Source organism: Sinohyriopsis cumingii, chromosome 15 (genome assembly GCF_028554795.1).
Source record: "Sinohyriopsis cumingii isolate HCF-2022 chromosome 15, ASM2855479v2, whole genome shotgun sequence".
NCBI classification, from domain to species: Eukaryota; Metazoa; Mollusca; class Bivalvia; order Unionida; family Unionidae; genus Sinohyriopsis; species Sinohyriopsis cumingii.
The window spans coordinates 133,677,944-133,699,726 of record NC_142975.1 but is presented as its reverse complement, the minus strand read 5'-3'; the positions used below and the strand labels follow the sequence as shown (position 1 = coordinate 133,699,726).

Below are 21,783 nucleotides of genomic sequence, written 5' to 3'. Positions count from 1 at the left end.
TCCACTGAGCAGTTTTAAAGATCTGGACAAGAATTTTAAACATTCACATTGATAGGCTGGGTTATGAAAGTTGTGAAGATGCCATGATGGATATAGTTGTGATGTTACATGCTGAATCTGGTCTATCACGAATATTTCTTATTTATCCCAAACAAAATTGCCTGAAGCCAAACTTCAGTAAATACGGATTATTCGAATACATTTATTACATTTAATAAAATTTGGGTTTGTCACTAGCAGATTATTTCTTCAACTACTCTGAATAGAAGCCACACTCTTATGAAACATCTTCCAATTACAACTGAAAAGGTTGCTTACTTGTTTTGGATAATTCATGCTAATTAGTAATTACCCAAACTTGAAACATAAACATCTTAAGAATTTTACCTTTTTGGCAATATCACACTGCCCTCATCAGCAATTAATGTTGATTACTTGACTTATATTGGTTACATGATACAAATATACATATGGAAAAAAAAAGGTAAAGGGGGCAATCAAAATCACAGCAGAGGCCAACTTTAAACAGGGACAAGGAGACTGAATTACCACCCATCTACACCAGTCTCCTCATATCATGTTTCCATTATAAGTCACATGATCTATGTTGGCTGCTGAAGAAAGCGGTGTGATATTGCCAAAAATTTTGAATTTGCAAGATATTTATGCTCTGAGTATGGGAAATTATTAATGATCATTTTCCATTTAATTATTTACCCCAATTTCACCCCACCCCACACCCTTAATTTGAACATGGAAATTAGCTACAGAAAATCAATGAATGACCATGTTCTTTTAAAATTCAAAGATGACCTACTTTCTCATGACTTCAATAAACTTCATTCTTGTATCTGGCACATCAGGCAGCTGAAAAATATCAAACTGTCCAAATCTTATGTATTCACTGATAATGATAAAACTTCAAGCACACATTTTCATGTATACATGACAATATAAAGTGAATGCAAGTCTGTAAGGTTTAAAAACACATCAGCACAATACTGCCTATATGGTGTTTACTGAATATAAAGTTTACAAATGCAAATAAAAAGTATTCCAAAACCTCTTGGAAGATAAAGACTGCTACATAAATGGGTTAAAAGTTGGAAAAACCACAACACTGAAAAGTAGGCCTGGGGTCAAGGGGGCAACTTAGGCATCTTTGTGGGTAAAAGGCTTTGTTGGGGGAGGTGAATTCCCCCCATAGCTAACAAAAAGAGTAATTCTGACAATATATTTCATGAAAATTGTAAATGAACAATCCTAAATTCTGATTCTTTAATACAATAAATCCATTGGATCATTAATACATAAATTTCTCATTGTAAATTTTGAAAAAAAAGAATGGTTTTCCTTTAATACATAATTTATCAGACAACAAATTAGACAACTGATGCTAAAAAAATCCTGGTACAGGTACATGTATTTCAGAATGCTTTAATACTACAGTACACATCAAAAGGAAAACACATACACACAATGGATAACTCAAAAAACATTATCTTATATTTTGAACTGTAGTCAAGTAAATTTTTATTCTGTACAAATCTGTTAGGATCAAACTGGTTGTTTCTTTCTTTTCTAAATGACTGTGCATTTGGAGTGTCCCCACTATGAAAGTCAGTCAGCATATATACATTGTATAAAGCTGCTGAAATAGACAACACATTTTCCTCTATACATGAAAGTCAGTCAGCATATATACATTGTATAAAGCTGCTGAAATAGACAACACATTTTCCTCCATAAAAAACCATCAGTCAAGGGAAGTAGTCAGTTATGCTTTGAAGTTTCAATTTAGAGGAATGTGCTTTTCTTTTAACCATTTATATATTTGTAACTATACTAAATTGGAGAGAGAAAAACAAAATGCAGTTATTGTCTGTGAATTTAGCATTAAAAAAATTTCAATTATCCTAACAGATGACTACCAAGTCAAGATAATGTAACAAATTATTTTTAAAAATATATCTTTCTATGAAGCAAAGGGGTTGGATAGAGAAAACAATGGTAGGATAATACACATGGAGCAATAGTAGTGGCCAAGGTGTCCCACTCAAATAATTCAGTACCCTCTATTTGCGATCATTCCTATGAGATAAATGTAGGAATCAAATAGCTGTGGATTATAATTACTGAGTTATTCTGTTTTTGTAGAGGGCACTGAATTATGGAGTGAAGTATGAACACATCCCAGGAGCCTGGAGTGAACTGAATACCACATGAAAACATCCATTTGCGTGCTCAACAGTAAATCTTAAGTTTAAAATATAGTATCCCTAAGCATTGATTTTTTTCCCCCTACTAAATGCTTTCCAACAAACTTTAACCCCCTTACTTCCCCCCAAAAAAACCTCAATGGATTTGCCCGATTTGGAAGATCGATATGTGGGGACATTCTTAGGACAGAATTTGCATCATACGATGGAGAACTTTCACCTATGCATATGAACATAAACATGAATTACTTGACAGTAAAAGTTGAAAAGTTATTTTTTAAAGGTAAAGCTGATTAAATATTAGGAAACGTCAACCGGATACCCATCAGTCCTAATGATCGGCTACCCGGATACCCATCAGTCCTAATGATTGGCTACCCAGGTACCCATCAGTCCTAATGATTGGCTACCCAGGTACCCATCAGTCCTAATGACAACAAGATTTTCAAGATGGTTGCCATGGTGGCCATGTTGGGCATCTGAGGGTCACCAGTTTTCCTTCAGACCAACTAGACATCAGAAGAAGTCTTTAAGTGAAAATGCCATGTCATTAAGACCATTAATTCAGAAGTAACAATAAGATGTTCAAGATGGATGGACACCACAGTCAGACCTGCCAACCCTGATGAGTCCGTCTCAGTAAGGCAGTTGATTTTTTTCCATAAGTATGACCATTTTTCAGTAAAGTGTAATAAAATATCATAAACTTTTATTGTAAAGCTAGAAACGTAATTAAAAGTTCGGTATTCGGAACATGCAGCAATGATAAACATTATGTTCAACTGAAAAGTTTGTAAAGTATGCGCAGACTTTATTTACCACTAGTACAACTGCACAAATTTTAGTTCCAAATCCTATGGAGCTCAATGGCTTGTTGCTATCTCTCAACTTGATGTAATTCATGGAAATTGGCAACTGATGTCCAATAAACATAACTGTCCCTTCCTGCTTACATTCACAAAAATCTGAATATTCCTTTTTATTTTTCTGTATTGATTATTAACACTTTTCAAGAGGCTTATTTCCCCTTTTGCCTTAAATATCCATTGCTTGCTGGATGCCATTTTAAAAACAAATTCCATGATCAACAGTTTGATCATGTAGACACTTCGCACGAATAAATATGTGCAGTTTAAAGCATCTTTTGGCAATGATCATTTTTCCATAGTTTTTGCTTGTATGCCGTAAGTCTGTAATTTAAGGGTAAATTTTGTAGGACTCATGGCAAAATCGTAAGAGTTGGCAGGTCTGCACTGCAGCCCAATATTTGATACAGGCACCATTTTTATTTAGAACCAACCAGACATCATAAGTTCATAAGAAGTGATCTAGTGAAAATGAGTAAGAGCATCAGCAATAACTACATTTTTCAGACAGCCAACATGGTGGCCATACTAGCTGTCATATCAGCACCATTTTCATAAGGACTATTTAAACGTGATAAGTCCTACTGGTTGAGAACCCAATGTTGATAAAAGCATCAGTTCAGGAGGAGCTGTGATACACCTTTCCCTCGATAAGTCATGCACAGCAGGGTCCACAAACATTGAACGCACTATAAGCAAGGGCACAAGTAACTGAGGGATGTCCAAAAACGTTTAAAAATTCACTCTGACATTGAGAAAATGGGGGGTGGGGGGTGCAGCATTAGGGAACTGGGCCGTTTAATGACTGAATCCTCATTTTACAATCACGCCTATAATAATGGTTAATAAAGCGTTTTTTCTAATGAAATTGTTCGTTATTCTGTTTAAATAACATTTATTTTCAAAATGTCCAACATGTGAAAGATCGTTCCAACTGGTTTGAAAAACTATTACGTTTACACGAAAAATCTGTATTACATCACTGACTTTTGTTTTCTTGACGAGTCTGGTACCGGTAGTGGTGTTTAATAATATCCTGCCAAATCAGGAGTCCACAGAGCAGGGAACTAGACTAACTGTTGATACACCGTCAAAATAAGATTCCATTTTGTTAAAAACATGCAACATTTATTTCGTGAGACATTCATCTATGTCGAAACTCAATTTTTGTATTGTTCAGTTAGTACAGTACTGATGTCATGATTTCACTGGAAGTAATAATGAAACTTCTTATCATCCTTGAGGATATCTCTAAGTGCCAGTTCAAGAATTCTCTGAAACTCGCTTGCCCACAATGGTCCATATCTGTGAAATCAAGCTATTTATTTTACGAAGTATTCATTTTGGTTGGCAGCCTTGCTATCTTTGATCACAGTTATGAAAGAGTTGGTTAATTTAAGGTAGTTCATGTTACATACACAATAACATTTATAACTGTTTAAATGATCAAATGAAGTGAGTTTACCTGACATATGAACAGGGCTGCTAGAATATAATTTTGTAGGATTTTCGTGCCTTTTAACTTTTCTTTTATTCCACCTCCTTTACTTGATTCAAAAGACATAATTAATGTGATAATACAAAGGAGGCCAGCTTTTAATTCAGTGCAACAATACAACAAAAATACTTCTGCAAGTCAGTTATCAAAACACGGTCAGTACTTACTTAGGTTCTCAGAGAAACGCTCACAGACATAACTGTTACAGTAAGTTGACGCATTTTACTTATAATTACAAGAGAACACATTGCATTTATGACGTTTACACTTAAAAGGAACTAAAAGACAGAACTAGAACACAAATTATCTAATTTGCACTTATTTATTAAAGTACTGCCTCCACTTGGCATAAATGCCATTTTCATTGATCGAAATGTCCTTACATATCGTTATTTGTGGTGGACTGGAAATGTCATTTGGAAAGAAAATGTAAAAAATTGTATGACCTATTTTTAAATCTGATATTTCATAATACTGATTAAAACATTTCCAGGTCCTATCTACCATTTTCATTGATAAGACGAGCAATATATCAAAATTTCCATTACCAATTTTGAACACGATTTTCTTCAAGTTCAACAAATAGGGATACATTTTTGGGGTATTTTCTGGCTTAATAAAATGGGATCCACACCTGACCCTGCGTTATAAGCGGGTTTGTGAGTTATCATAATGCGAGTTATCGAGGGAGTGGTGTAGCATGATTTTCAAGATGGCTGCCATATTGGATTTTAGATGATCACTATTTCTTTTTCGGACCAATTAGACATCTTAATAAGTCGTTTCAAACAACCCTATATTAATACAACCATCAATTCAGGATGATCAAGAATAACAAGATTTTCAAGATGGCCACCATGGCTGCCATACTGGATGTCAGATCAGCACCATTTTCCTTCAGGATCAACTAGACATCTTAAAATATTTTTGGGTGAAACCCCATGTCACTGTAACTATCCATTCAGCAGGAGTTGAGATAAAAACTGTAACGTCCAAACAGCACCAATATTGCTATCCATTAAGCAGTAGTAGAGATAAGATTTGGATGTCCAAGTAGCACCATTTTCATTTAGGATAAAGTCGACTTTTGGATACAAGTGTGTATAAAGTTTTATGGCAATCCTTCAAGCAGTTTAGTTTATGGGGGAGTAGCACTAACAAACTTGTGCTAACATACAGATGGCAGACAAAAAGCCATTGCTTAATATATGCTGGTCAATGACCAGTACAGCTATAACTTGTTTTCATAATTAATTAGGCAATTTAACTTTACAGTTCAAGCCTCTGATATTCCCATTTCCCAACTTCCAAAGCAAGTTACAAGTAATTTTTACGTAGGCATTCATGCATCCAGATATTAGTACCCATCAGAAAAGAGACCATCTGATACTATCCATTTAGCTTCCCTCTCTGGCATTGTGCATTAAGTTTTTATGAAACAGGTATGCAAAAGGGGTGTTATCTGTGATGAAATGATATTTAAATACTGAAAGGATAAGTTATATTGTGTGAGTTAATTTCTGCTCAGGCAAAGAAAGGGAAATTTATAGCAAGCAAGTGAAAAGCAAGTAAACTTTAAAGAAATTTCAAAGTCTTGATGTCTAATGTATACATTCAGAAGGAAAACTTACAGGTCTTGGTTTAAGAAGAGTTGGCAGGAACCTCCCTATGTAGTAAGGTTTCTTGAAAATGCTGCAATTGGAGAAAATTACATTGAATTTTACTGACATTTCTCTGCAAATACTTTTCATGGGCTTAAAATTTTCATAAAATTAGAAGTCAACAAAATTGGAACAAATAGTTGAATTCAGCATTTATAAAGCAAATTAATAAGTAAGAAACTTTCTGTATCATGATTATGAAAATTTTACCAAATTTGCAAAGATTTAATGATGCTAAATTGTTACAGGACACAAGCACTGATCAAGTTGTACTGCTGTAGAAGGTAATGAAGTTGTAAGACTTGCTTGGATGTCAGGTTTCTATTTATCATCTAGAGGTTTCTTCTATTAGCAAATTGAGATGGAGGGTTAGGGACTGATACCTTGAAATGGCATATGATGCTGAGGTGATATGATGCATATTCATGCGTGATTATGTGTGATTAGGATTTTTAACGTAGCTTTGAACAATTTGTCAGTCATATCGCTATGGTGTCTGCAGTGTGGCAGTTTATAGTGATGTTTAGCACTGGGGCATCATGCCGCAGACATGAAGCATGATGTCCCCCCCCCCAGTCACATTATCTTGACACCAGGCAGACCAGTCCTAACACTAACCTCTTAATGCTGAGTGCCAAGCGAGGCAACTGTTAGTACCATTTTTGTAAGTCTTTGGTATGACTTGGCCTGGGTTTGAATCCACGACCTCCTGCTTCTGAGGCGGACGCTCTAACCACTAGGCCACCGGAGTGGTTGATACATGTTTGTGGGAAACCAATGAAGACTAGAATATCATCATCAGGTCTATTATGAAGAATCCAGTTGAAAAAGTGACCATGTTTATGGGTGAGTTGGCTAGCTAAGACCGAGGCTGAAAATGTGAATAGAATAGTTTTGATGCGTATGGGCTTTCAGAACCATCATAGTGAAAGTTGGACTGACCTTTGTTCCACTGAGTGAAATTTGGATCAGTTCAAATGTGTGTTCAAATTTAGAAGTTGTAGTGTAGTTAAGATGATGAATTATGGAGTTCTTTGCAAAGACAGCAATTCCATCTCCATGGGAGTATCATTGGAATGACTTGAATGAGTAAACAGTGTTAGAACCACACACTTTAGCTCATTGCTTGATATTTTTTAGCCATGTTTCCGTTTTAGAAAAACATGTCAATATCATTACATTGATAAAGTTAACTATTTATGTGCGCCTTACCACTGTTCTACTAACTGGACTTTGAATAATACAATGTTGATCAGACTTCAAGGTTGACAATTTCAGAGGAATTTCAATTAAGTTTTCCAAATTAACAGTCAAGTTTTCAAACTGCTTTGAAGAAGGCAAAGAAGAGATAAGTGGAATTTTTCTTCCTGTTATTTTTTGCTACTGTTTACATTTCAGTAAAAATGACTGTAGTCCCAGGGTCATTAAGTCTAGTACACAATGTAGTATGGTGTGCCAAGGAGTTGTTATTTAATGCAATTAATGAGGGTCCATCATAGCATAAATGGTGTTTATCACATAATGACATCATTTTCAAAACAAAATTACTGAGAAAAAGTCTAATAGTTATCTTTTGCAATGCAACTAAAAACATTCCAACAGAACAGATAAAATCACTAATGTAGATGAATAGTGTCAAGAAAGACATATATCATGAAAAATGCTACAAAAACCCAGAGTGGCTGCTTAAAGCCTGTAAAGCTATGGTGTCCATTGTGAATTCTCAAATCAACAAATGACTGTAACTGTATGATATTTAAAGGTTACTGCATTTATATGGGAAAACATGAACAAGTTTTTTGGATGGAAATACTGCACTACCTTGTGAGTGCAGTATATCCATCTGACAAAACAAGTTCATATTTTCCCTTACAAATGCAGTAACCTTTTTATTATATGCTCATTTTCTTTTTCTACCTAAGGCTTAGTTATATAAACAAAAATACACTGCAATAAACAAAGTAACTGAATGTATGCCATATTCCAAACTAAATACACAATGCAGATTCATCATTACAAATAACATTATTAATGTGCACATAACTCCGCCCAGATAAATTTGAACTTAGTCGTACACGAGACATAACTTTTGAAAGAAAATGGCATTTTGGTCTATTTAAAATTGAAATTTGGAGTCATAATGTGAATGAATGCACATTGCAACAGTTTTTCCATTTGATCTGGAATGAAAAGATTTTGGTATTTTTGTCGATTCTACGAAATTTCATGATTATGGACTGGATTTATCTGTGCCAATTCTGCATGAAGTACATCGGATTTCAGCAGCATGTCGACATCTGTAAGTGTTTCTGTTCTGTCATTCAATGTTTAAAATCATAAAGGGAAAAAATATGAAGTCTTTCGATTGCAATTATCAAAAAGATGCTATGGAATATAATGTTTATTTCATTTTGAGTGCAGTAAGGAGGATGTAATTGCACTTGGAATATAGTCGATATTTCAGTACAATTTCAAAATGTGTAATCGAGCTTCCGAACCCATGACATGGCTCATATAATTTAGATTTGCAGAACTAAGAAAGTACATTTTGAGGAAATTCAGGATGTAAAACTGTAAGTATACTTTTTTGTCATTCTTATTACCAGCTAAAGACAGTTTATGCCTTGTCACTTGCATGCTATTTATAAGGACCCTTTCTGGTGCCTATAGCTAGCCTAAATCCTAAACATTATATCAAAAAAAAGGTGGCAAAGCAGCTGGTATGAGGCAGTCCACAAAACATCTACTTTAGTTCATTCAAAAACAAATTTAATCAACCAAAACATAAAGCACCTATTATGTGAGTGTGCATGATATGCTTACAAAGTAGTTCCTAATACACTATTGGGGACACAAGAATGCAATATGAAGTGCACGTGAGTGCAGTATTGTAAAATACTGAACGATTCCGACAATGTAAAGTTAATGGAGAAAAAAAATGAGCATATAATAATATCTTTTACAAGTTTCTCTAAGTGAGTAATTAATAGCTGGATGGTAAGCAATTATTTGATACTCAGTCTTCCATCTTAGTCTATATCATAGCTGCCAACCCAAGAGTGCAAAAATACTGAGAGCTTATGACAAAATTATTGATTTTGAGAACAAATACTGATTTTTAAGACTTTAATGCATATGTAACTATTTACGGCATCTACAACAGTAAAGCAGACAGTAACTTACTTATTTAATGTCAGTGATGCATGTGTTGCATTCGTGCACCTTCTGAATAGGCCCCCTGTTCTGTTCAGGTACCCACATAAAAATGCAAGATAGCAACACACACTCTGACATAGGATGTTCATAAGATCCTTCTCCACACCTTGTTTTTTCAAACATTATCGATTCCAATGTACCATCTTTCAACTATGATCTGAATTCTGTGTGATTTTTTTTTACTGAACTGCTTTCCTTCTAGTACATGATTAATCTTTTTGATTTTACTGTCTGAAAAAAGTGTGCAAATTAAATCGCCAGCAACACTAGCAACTGACGAAGGTTCATTTCTAAAAGAAATTTAGTAAATCAAATTTTGATTGAATTACATCAAGATTCTCTCAAACATTTATAAATGTAGCTAGTTCTGGCTCAGTTGTGCCCATTCTATACAGAAAATTGCAAAGAAGTTTTTAATTTAATTTAAAAAAAGGAATTTTAACAAAAAAAAGGCACATCCATATTCAGGTCTTGGGGGCCTTCACTACAGTCACACTGTTCCATAGCCACAGCGCTCCCTTCACTTCGTTTTGGCCATTGCCAAGTTTCAGGCATTCACAACTTTGCTTCTGAACCCCCAATTTGTGTCAGTACTTAAATGTACTCACTATTATGCCCATATATATTTCATACCTGCTTCCTAAGGTGCATGTATGGAGTTTAGGCTGATGTTTGTTATCAATGCATCCTCAGGAACAGACTTGTCGAGTTTCGGTTATCAGTGTCCCTATATACCTCGTATCAGCCACTTGTGGCTCCACATACAGGTGTCGGACACACTTCAAACCCGACAAACTCCCACAAGTCTCTCTTCCTGAGTCATTCCTATATAATAAACAATTCAGAGCTAGGCTGGTGCAATGTGCTGTGACAAGACTTGCCCCCGTTATGACAAAGATTATTTTATATGTATAATAAAGTGTCTATTGAACCTGTGTATTGCATATTATTTAAATGGAATTTTAACAAGAAAAATGTAAATCCATATCCAGGTCTAAAATACTGGACAAATATGGAAAAACAGATAACATGTTTAGGAAGAGATCTTACTTGCTACTGTTCTGATCTTGAAATTATAAAATTCTCAGCCTGAGTGTGAGATCAAGTTTCCACTAATCAGACGTCTGCAAAATTTCCAAGATTTTCTTAGGTAGTACACCATCATACAGTTTCATCACATAAAAATTTACCCTTAACACCATGGACATCAGTGATATAAATTGTCTTGCCACTTGTGTTGTCAGAATAGCTCCCACAGGCAAATGTTCCACCACATCCTCTCTTCAATATTTTGGAAGGTTGAAAGAAAATGTCATTTGTGTGGCTAAAAGTTCATACTCAAACATTTTATGATTTTCAGGGCGGGAAGAGATAAAATGCAAAGGCCACTTGATTGAATGAGAACAGCGAGCTACAGATGAGTACCATCAAAACAGAAGCATGTATCAATATGCAGGAATGTAAAATGTATAAATAACATAGACAGCACTGGAGAATTTCTGAATGGTTTGTTACATCACAAGGTGAGTTTGTATTTATGCCAGTGCTGTACACTGCAGCTAAGAATGCTCCTCGGGTCATATATTTGCATAAAATTAAATACTGAAGGATACTAAATTTCAGTATTTAAGTTATATTTGCTTTTAATTCAACTTGCACTTTTTTGCCAATGAGTATTTAAGTGATAATTGCTTTTAATTCAACTTGCTCTTTTTTGCCATTGAGGATTTAAGTTAAATTTGCTTTTAATTCAACTTGCCCTTTTTTGCCAATGAGTATTTAAATGATAATTGCTTTTAATTCAACTTGCCCTTTTTTGCCAATGAGTATTTAAGTGATAATTGCTTTTAATTCAACTTGCCCTTTTTTGCCAATGAGTATTTAAGTGATAATTGCTTTTAATTCAACTTGCCCTTTTTCGCCAATGAGGATTTAAGTTGATGATGATTTACAAAAAAATAATGGACCTATCTTTGAAAACAGATGCATGATGCTTTACCTGGGCTGAAAATGAAAAACCTGATTCTTATTCTACCTTCATCATCAAGCTTGTCCGACTAGTAACTAAATAGTTTGCTGTATTTGGCACGGAAGTACTGTAATCACAAGTTTAAACTGTAGAGTTGGCACCATAAACACAACTGATGTTCTGATGTTATGCTAGGCTCTAATGGTGGCCAGCAGTGCCCTGTTTTTTCTTGTGTGGAAAAAAAATAAAACACTGCAAAATGTTCAACTCCTAGGTAAAAAAAGAGAGAGCATGTCAAAGAAATGATGGTCTTAACTTCACATGTACCAGCTCTGCCCTCCCCCTTTGTAAAATGCCCAGATGAGAGAGCACTGTGCAGTACTATATTTTGAGATATTGCTGTACTCTACTGTATTTTGGCGCTGCACTAAACTATGCAGATAAGATTAATATTTATCTCATGCTAAGACCACTCACCATCAATTTTATAAAAATCCACCATATATTTACCAAAAGATGTCACTGTATGACAATGAGCCACTTATTACTTCTGAACGTGGTCTTATCAGTGTACCTTGCTTCCATGACAGAAGTTGTCACCTTGCCATTTGTCTCAAAGCTGCTTACAGATTTCTCAACATCTTTCTCCACTTGTTCTAATGCCTGAAGTACAAATTAAATTTGTTAAAGTAATTGTACAAAAAGTAAACTTACATTTAACTCAGATTTAAAAGCAAAATATAAGTAAATGATTAAAGTTTCAGTTTAATGATGTCCATCTAAGAATACTGCTTCTTCAGAAATTGTACTTGACCACTAAAACAAAAAACTGCCCAGAACACAGAAACAGTTATTGTGTCGCAAGACTGTTGTACAGACTGATTCTTGATAATGTACACTATGCTCTATGCACACAAAAAAAGAAGAGTAAAATGAGAGCCAGAATCACAGTTTGGCCTTTAGTGCCTCTCAAAACTGAAAATTTCCGTTCAAAGAAGCAAAAGCAGAGAATTTTTGCAACTGTGCTGAGGTCACCAAAAGTATCGTGCATAAATGAAAATTAACAGTGACACACATAAACATAATTATTGCTTTCACAAGTGAAAATCTTCCAAATATGGCAACATCCAGTACGTCAAGCGAGGCATTGCTTGCATAGCAAAATTTCGGTAAATACCAAAATTTTCTGTTTTCTATTTAATAAAATCAATTTGTCAAAAGCAGTTGTATTCCTTTGATCACAATGTTACAGAGTTGGATGGAAAGTGTGAGGAAAATACTGAAGTATTGACCTGTGACCTTGACCTCAAAGACAGGATCTCTAAATGTGGTACACAACACACCTGTTGTTGCTCTTTTGGGTTTAATGCCATTTCTCAGTGCAAGACAGGCTATACATTGTGGCAAGTATAACTGGTTGAGGAAGAAGCTAGGAAAACCCAAGTAAAAACAACCAGCCCACAGGAAGCTACTGGCAAGCTTTCTCATATACCAACACTGGCATAGCCTGAGACTAGAACCCTCGCAATCACATGTGAGAAGCCAGTGACTAGTAAAGGCGAGCACTTTAGACCACATGACCACCTGGGACCCCCACAACACATATAATGATGTATCATTACCCAAGTTTCATAATCTCAAACTTCTTAAAAGATATAAGGTGTTAAAAATCAGATGAAAAGTGGATACTATGTCCTCTGCCTTTTCATGAAAAGACGGGACAATAAACAAGTCTATCTGCAACCTGTATTCCAAGAATATGGCACTGAATACAAGGAAATCATGCAGGTACTGAAGTATAATATACCTGGTACTGTCACTTACAAAGAGGTATTGTAAATTTTGTGAACAACCATACAATAATAGAAGACTTAAACTATGTGTAATGAAATGCAAAAAAGCCTACTGTATATACTAGTTTATAAGGTGACACTTTTACTTACTTAAAATTTTGATGTGTGCAGATTAGGGATTTTCTTGTAAGCATCATATACAAAAAATATTTGATAAATCTAGAGGTAATGTTGGAAACTAGTGATTTTTGCAGCATAAAAAAAAATATTGTCAAAACAAATATATTTTTGTTTTTATGCCACTATTCCCAATCAGAAATGCATATATGGTATGCACTGTGTTCATGATGGTATTTATTATATAATATCTTAATCTATACTTACAGTGTGACCCTGCTATAACACGGTAGTTGGGAACCATAGAACCCGACCTCGTTAAAGACCGAACCGTGTTATAAGCAACCAGGTCAGTTAGCTGAAGAAAATTATGCATATTCTAAAAAAATATGTGGGAAGGGGGTGTAGGTAATAAATGTGGGCAGTAATATATGTGCATCATCGGCACAGTCACCATCTTAAATTGATGCATATTAAATGAGAAATACACCTGTAGTGAAAACAGAAAAGACATATATATTTTACTTTATTTAGAGAACCAAGGATTGGTACATGTATGCGTATACTGTTTACATATACATGTCTTATATATAGCATGAATAGAGTATCAACACAGTGTACTCACCCACGAGTCTCATCACATACCGGTACACTGAATCCACAATACAAGTAATTCCATATAAAAAAAACACACACACAGAGATTTAAAATATTAAATAATTTTGCCATAGGTCATATAGGTCTGAATTCAGTGGATAAACATAGCACAATCATGCAAAGAATGATGAAGCACATTTACTTTTCAGTATGCCCCAAGTCGGTAACAGTTAGTTTTTGTTTGCAGCTGCTCTTGGTAGTGTTCGTAAACACAAACTTTTTCCCTGCAAAAAGGAAACTTTCACGGCACAGTAAACGGGTTCCAGTCATGCTGGAAAATGAAACAATCCATCACATTGAATTGCTTTTATTTAAGTTTGGTACTGACTTCTTTGAAGAAAAGTTTTGTTTTTATTGAAGACTGTAGTCGGCTTTCTTAGATGAAAGGAACATGTGTTATTCAAGTCGCCGTTAAAGGCCAACTTTGGAAAACTAAACAAATGCCCATTTCTTATTGTGGCGGCAATATTAAATAATTGTACTGCATGACTGAGACTGACTTTTTTTGTCCATTTGCTTAGTACATTTCATAACAGTCGGTGCTTGAAAGGTAATGTTTTCTTTGAAATTTCAGCAAACTTTTTTATCTAGGGTACATATTTAAAAAAGGAATTGGCCATCGTCTGGTCGATTGTAGTTACAGTTCCTCCCTGCCTATTGAATAGACCAACAAGTAAGATGATGTTTTTTTTTTTTTTTTGTTTTTTACATTTGTTGTAATGGAATGATACTGCCTTCCACTCATGCGTCAGAATTTTAACAAAGGGTCAATGGAAGATAGAGACGCAGTGTTCTGGTCTGATGACAAGGATTACCGTAGTACAGAAAATGTGGGTGTTCTGAAGGATTTTATTCTGAGTGAAAAGAAGAGGAATTTTACTTACCATCCACAAACAAATGTCAGTCTATGTAAATATATTAATTATTAGCGAGCGACCGAAAAACCAGCAAAAGATAGATTACGAGATAATACCTTGTCTGGTTCATCTCTGCTACCAGAAATGTCAACAACAAAAAAAACAAAATGATATCTCACAACATACAGTACTCATGCTTGATGTCAACATAAACAGATAATGATCTAACAATGCACTGTTACGATGGTTTGTCAATATGGACAAAGAAATTGTTTATGTAATGACATAAATTTCAGTGCATTTTAAATAACGTTTGTTGCTTCCTTTCATACGGCCTCTGAATTTCTTCGCCCCAAACCAGTGGTTGTATATACAAGTTTAAACAGCCAACAATGTTGCCAATAAAAAATGACCAGATGGTATATTTTGCCACCAATAAGGAAGATGATATTGCAGTTTGCGACATTGGCAAAGCCCTAAGTGATCCTAGAATAAAACTTTTTACACTTTATATTTGTACTTTTAAGAAGAAAAAACTATTTTTTTTGCGTATGAGAAAAATACATATAAAATTTCAGCAGCCACGCCACGATTATCTTGTATTATTCATGCATGATCTCTTCCCCAAAATGATAATAAACTTTATACATTTTTTCGTACTTTTAAGAAAGCTTTTTTTTCGTGTGCAAGAAACTTATCATGGATATAAAATTTTGGGAGCCATGCCACAACCATGTTATTATATCCGAATTTGTTTTATAACAGAGTGTGCTATAGCAGGGTCACACTGTATTTCAGTTATCGATTTCTTTATTTTTTACTTGTTCCAAGACAAATATAAAGTTTTTAAATAAAAAGAAATATAGCACGTCAAACATTTTTATATCATAAATTAGATTTTAAAAATGGACGAAAGTCAAGGCATCATTTTTTCCCCGAGTACACATAAAATCAACGTCATTGCAGTTAACCGTACTGTCAACAGCATCATCATCATCACTGTTGGCCTAGCAGTAACATTCTGCACTTTCTACCAAAACCTGAGGTCTCATGTCTAAATGACTTCGGCTGTTGGAGATTAACATCAGATCAAAAGAAGCTCCTTGTGCTCAGGTGTACTAAGGTGCTTGCTTTTACAGCTCACTTGCATATCTCACAGAGTGAGTTTTTGTCACAGATCAACCAATTTGGGTTGGGGTTTTTGGAGGGTTCTTCCTCCACCTGATATATTGGCTGTTGTGTATAGCCTATTATATACTGAAGCATGGCATTAAAAAAACCACAAAAAAACCCAAACCAAACTAAATCAACCAACTAATCAACTGTAGCAACAGCATCAAAGGTACTAGTCCAACATTTTTTGCCACAGCTGTACAAGTTTATCAATTCTGACTAGTAATTTTTGTAGACCTCTGAATATCGTCAATTATGTCTTTCTGACAGTTACCTAAAAGTCATCATCGGTTAGTACAAATAGATTTTTCATGGTCATGGTTCCCACGCTTTTCTAAAGATAAATTTCCAAGTCATTCCCAAAGTCTTTCCTGGATGAAATTAATTTGTTCAAGGTTCACATATGACAATTACCGAATGGAATTAAAATACATTTTAGATTATAAAATATGCATTTTTTAAATCTAAAGATGTTTCTCTTTCAAGACTCTCCAACACATCTAAGTCAGAAAAGATGATCATGTACAAAACCAAAAATGTATCACGCAAAACAAGTTTGACTATATTCCAATAATTTGGCTGTAAACTCATTTGAATGTACAGAATAAAATTTCTAATTTTGCTCTGCTGACCTGAATCATGTGGAAACAACATAATGAACATAAATTAGTTTTGTTTCCTTTCAAACCTTTAATTCTAAAGAATTCTATAGCAATATATATGCATGTTATACGAATTAAACTTTTCCTATCACAGTAAGAAAAGCTAAATTAAAGTATTAGAATCTTGTAATGAAAAAAGTTTAAGCCTGAACAAAACTGTACCTATAAAATCCGAAACAAGATTTTTCAAACAACCTAAACTCCTTAAGACGATATGGTTAAAATTTCCATCATTTAAAGACATTTACAGAAGGGTTGATTTAAATGTTGACAAAAGACCTTCAAAATTTATATATTGTTTGCATAAACAATGACTAAATTTCCTGTAAAATCAACTGGTCTTCTTGTATTTCGATAAAGCAGTCCCCAAACCTGTATTGATACAGGGGTTCATACCGTTTTTTAATATATAATACAAAGGATGACAATTTACCATTTCTCCTGCGTTCTATTTAAGATCGAAAATCAATGTTTCAAGCTACATGTCACTGTGTAATAGTTTTGTACCAAAGTTCAGCTCAGAGATTCTACACTTTGGACAAAAAATTTGGCTTAAAATGAATATGAGTCCATTTTCTAATCTGTTTCCAACGAATATTCCAACCCATTTTTCACAATTGATCATTTAGGTTGTGGTGTTTGGTCAGAGCAATTGCATATCAAAAATTTAGAATTTGTTGCCACCATGTGGTAGCAGCATATGGTAGTTGCTTACCAGCGGGCCTAGAAAACTTAAACGATGTTCTAATGATTTATACCTGCATGAAAACATTAGGAAATGATTTATTTTCTCAGAAATGGCAAGTATTATAATTGTTATGTCTTACATCCGCTGTCAGACCAGACCAAACTACTGCATAGATGAACCAGAAAAAACATAATTCTCAATGTATTTATTTGGAGAACAGCGACAAGAAACCTGTCACTGTTGCAGCAATCTGGCTAATCAGATTCATCAAGCAGAAAGCATGTCAACATGGTAGATATGAAACCCCAGTTGTTCACGAAATAAATATAGAGAATTTTGTGCTCTTGTGTTTTTGTATTTTTATTACAATCTGTATACAACTTTTACTTAATGTTATATTTTTTTCTCCAACATTTGAAAATGTGGGTTTTGATATTTGTTTACATTTGTGACTAGCAATGCAAATCCAAGTATCAGGTCAAATTTCATGTACACTGTAGTTTTATCTTGTCTTTAGCAGGTTAAAGACATAAGGATTTCAATACTCTTAATTTCTGAGAAAATAAATAATTTTCATATCGATTTCATGCAGGTATGACTCGATTTAACAAAGAATTTAACAAAGGCCACCTGGTAAGCAGTTATGCTTTGCCACCACAATGTTGGCCTCTTGTCATGCTAGACTGGTTTTCATACATTCCAAGTACAGAAAAATAAAGATATCAAGCAGTCTGTGGAAAAAATCTACTACACGAATCTAATGCACTCAAGAGTCTGGACTGACTCAACAAATATTTTTATGGAAAGCACCAAAATGATCCAAATGATCAATATTGCAACCACCAAATATTCTGGTCAGAAGTTATCAAATTTAACTGGCGATAAGTTCAGTTACCACTCAGTTATGTCATTGTTTTGGACATCAAGTGGTGGCAGGAAATTCTAGTTTTTCCCAACATTCATCAATATTTTCAAAATTCAAGGACTTTTCCCGATTTCCAGGTAGTATGGGAATCCTGCATGGTGAGCATATGAGATGGAGAAGTCTTGAGCAATCCTACATCACATGCTGCCGAAAAGTTTACAATTTAGCTCATTTAAAGTTTCTCTAAATGTCCATTGTTCCAACCAGAACTGTTATAACTTATTCAAGCTACAATGACTGATATCTGGAGATCTGCATGTGTAATACATATTTTTAACAAAGTGGGAAAATGCATCAATGTTTTTCAATGAAGCATTTGAACTGAGCAAGAACCAGAATCAACAAGTCAAGAAATGAAACTATTCACATCTCTTAGGCAGAAGTACAGTGAATAATCATAATCTGCCAACAGATTTTTCAATCTTTAAATCTGCCAAATTTGCCAAATTTGTTTCCAACCATAATGATTCAGTGGACATAATCACCAGAATGGACAGGAACAGACCAGAACAGATATAACCAGAAGGTTAAAATCGATACTATACATCTTTTAAGTAGCTAAATTAACATTGGTTTAGTTAAATGTACACCTTTTATTGTCTTCCCTTTGATGTCATTTCTTACTGAAGCTGAGAAAATAAATGTTGCACACATCAAACAAGAGGCATACTTCTACTCGTTATTGTTGTTATTATACTTCTCCATTCCAGCCTGTTATTATCATCTTGCCCCACCACATACTGTTTGTCTTGTTTATTATATTGTTTATTATATGTATCAAAATCTGTCACTTACTTTTCCTACTACTTGTTTGTGAATACGTATATCAATGTAAAATGCAATGGGGAGACTAAATCCAAGATAGAAAACCTATACATTTTTGGATGTATTCTGCTTGGATTCCATGTTTCTGCACAAAACTCAAACAGTTCAGGACTCGCTGTACTAATTCAGTTCCCATTGTAAACCTGTGCAAACACCATGATATTAAACTTCAATAACTTAAAATTTCTGAGTGCTCATAATTAAATTTGTATCAGTATAGACACATCTATAATGACAGCTTTTGTGAAAAGAAAACCATAACAGCCGCGCCATTTTCTGGATCTACATAAGTTTGAAATGCGTGCTTTCAATACTACACCAAAGAGTCAGGTGCTGATTTCAGTAACAAGCCTTCCAATCTCAGGTCTTTAAAGGAACAGAAATTATCTTAATAAAACAATGTCCCTGACTTTTTTCAGTTACAAGTAGGACAAGCTCTCAAAAGATTCTTTTTACTAAAATCTTACTTTCATTATCAACCAATCTAGGACAGTCAAACCCATATATACTCTATTTTATCTTCACTGATTTATAGTATGGTTCTCATTCTTTTATACCTGTAGTGATGTGAGTCCTTCAACAACTCTCAATGGTTATATGCCCTTTTCGACCATGCTGACTGAACAAACTGTAAGGTAATGTTCAAGTAACAGAAATACCATGGAATAACCAGAGACCAATACAGTCAAATAAAATGGTCAAGTTATCTCCCCTGCAGGGATGCTGCCAGGATTTAAGGATTTAATCTAAGTTTTGTGTGTGTGTGATCTCCGATGAGGAGGTGGTGGCAGGAGAAATAGCCATTGTTCAGTATTTCCCTAACACTTAAATATCTGTCACTCTTTCTTACTGTTTCACTCTGTTAAGGCTATAATAAAATCAAAATACTCAAAGAGATGTCAAGTCTAGTTGTATAGCAATTATTACTGTGATGTCATTGGGCATGGTCACATGGATGTGGTGGTCAGGAAAGACCATAGGCTTACTCCATATCTGAGAGCTAATTACTGTTGTCAAAAGAATTAAAAAATTTCTAACAGTTCAGTTGGACTCGGATTATATACTTGATTCATAGTCAATGACCAGGTTCTAAAACTGATGTGTTTAATTTGGAGTCATGTTCCTCTATCACATTCAAGATCTGAATGTACCAAAGGTGAAATTAGTACAGTTGCATCCTAAATTAATATCGTGGCTACTTCAAATGTTATTTAATGTGAGACTTTAATGCCAGAACTCACAGGTTCAGTGATTTTTGGGTTAAAAAATGAATTTCTTCTCCAACAACTCAATTAGGTGCAGATTACATTGTATTTTAATGATACTGTGATAATTCTTGATATGTAAAAATTGCATAATAAACAAACAACATCAAATCAGGAAATTAATACCACTAAGAAAATGTTGATAGGAATATACAGAAATAATGATATTATTTAAATGGAGTATGTGGTGACAATACAAGTGCTGGTTCAACAGCTTTGCAAAATACATCTCATACAACTATTCTGTTGTTTCTAACAACAATCTGTAATATGGCAATAATTTCTGCACACAAGAAGTTGACCCATCTTTTTTTACATTACTCCCTTGTTAAATTAATAGTTCTAGATTTTATAACAAAACTAAGTACATTTTACCTGTTGACAATAATACATGATCACAAATACTGAGATTGCAAGAAAACAGAAGTAACAATTTTATTAAAAGTATTGTCATTAGTAAAACTGAAGAAGATGGTACAAAAGAATCAGGACGAACAGATTAGTAGTGTAGTAAAGAATCCATATCCATATACCAGAATGACATCTAGTCTTTTTTCATCAATTTCATCATTAGTTAATGAAACTGCTTCAAAATGTTGTGTACTAGATAACAGTAATCCAATTTGTAATATATAAAAATAAATATTGCTTGCAACTAACTGTTAAAAGGTATGCAGCAGAAAATATCACCATGATCAAAATATACATAGGAATAACCAAACACAAACAGGACAAACTGTACCCATCTTGCTTTGACTTGACAAATCAGTCAATCCCTTATGTTTAATATCATTAAATTTTTGCACATAGCGAGCATGTGCTTCATTTGGTAATACATCTGCATGATATGAAAGTTTGTCTCGTCATTCTTTTGTTGCCATAATGGTTCTTCCAGCTAGAGATCTACACAAACTTAATTATGTTGTATGGGGATTCTCCGATGATCCCTATGAGCATTAATCTGTTGATTGTTTCTGAATTTAATAAGATCCTCCTCCTCTGTGTATGAATATTATTTTGTGCTGAGAACTCCTTTCATTGCCTGCTGTCTGAAATGCATATGCATAACTAGCTTGAACAAGTTACTGTTCTTTATGGTTGTGCAATTTTCAACATCTCACTGGTATGGCCCCATGGGTATTCTCTCTTGGATATCTCTGTTCCAAAAATAAAAATTTTCACTAACAATAACTCTAGCAAAATTCCTTCCTTGAATCAGTGCTTTGCTGCCTCTTATGCCAGATGTTTTTTTTCTCTTCCATAATGCTATATTAAGGTTTAATAAGTCCATCATTCCTATAGTCTGCTTCTTCAGACATGGGTATCTTGAATAAATATGCTCTTTTTAATTTGTTAAATCCTTATTTATTCAGTTTATCTGAACACTCATTT

General features: G+C 34.3%; 1 protein-coding gene across 1 annotated transcript in view; it reads right to left on the bottom strand.

Moving 5' to 3' along the window:
* Positions 1 to 21,783, bottom strand: part of LOC149782811 (Fanconi anemia group A protein-like) — a 293,000-nt gene that overhangs the window by 183,529 nt on the left and 87,688 nt on the right. Inside the window, exons 16-18 of the mRNA XM_089934328.1 lie at positions 12,004 to 12,092; positions 6,215 to 6,275; positions 818 to 867 (exon numbers count right to left, since the gene is read on the bottom strand). Of these exons, the coding sequence (XP_089790454.1) occupies positions 818 to 867; positions 6,215 to 6,275; positions 12,004 to 12,092 (200 nt within the window). The remainder of the gene's footprint in view (positions 1 to 817; positions 868 to 6,214; positions 6,276 to 12,003; positions 12,093 to 21,783) is intronic.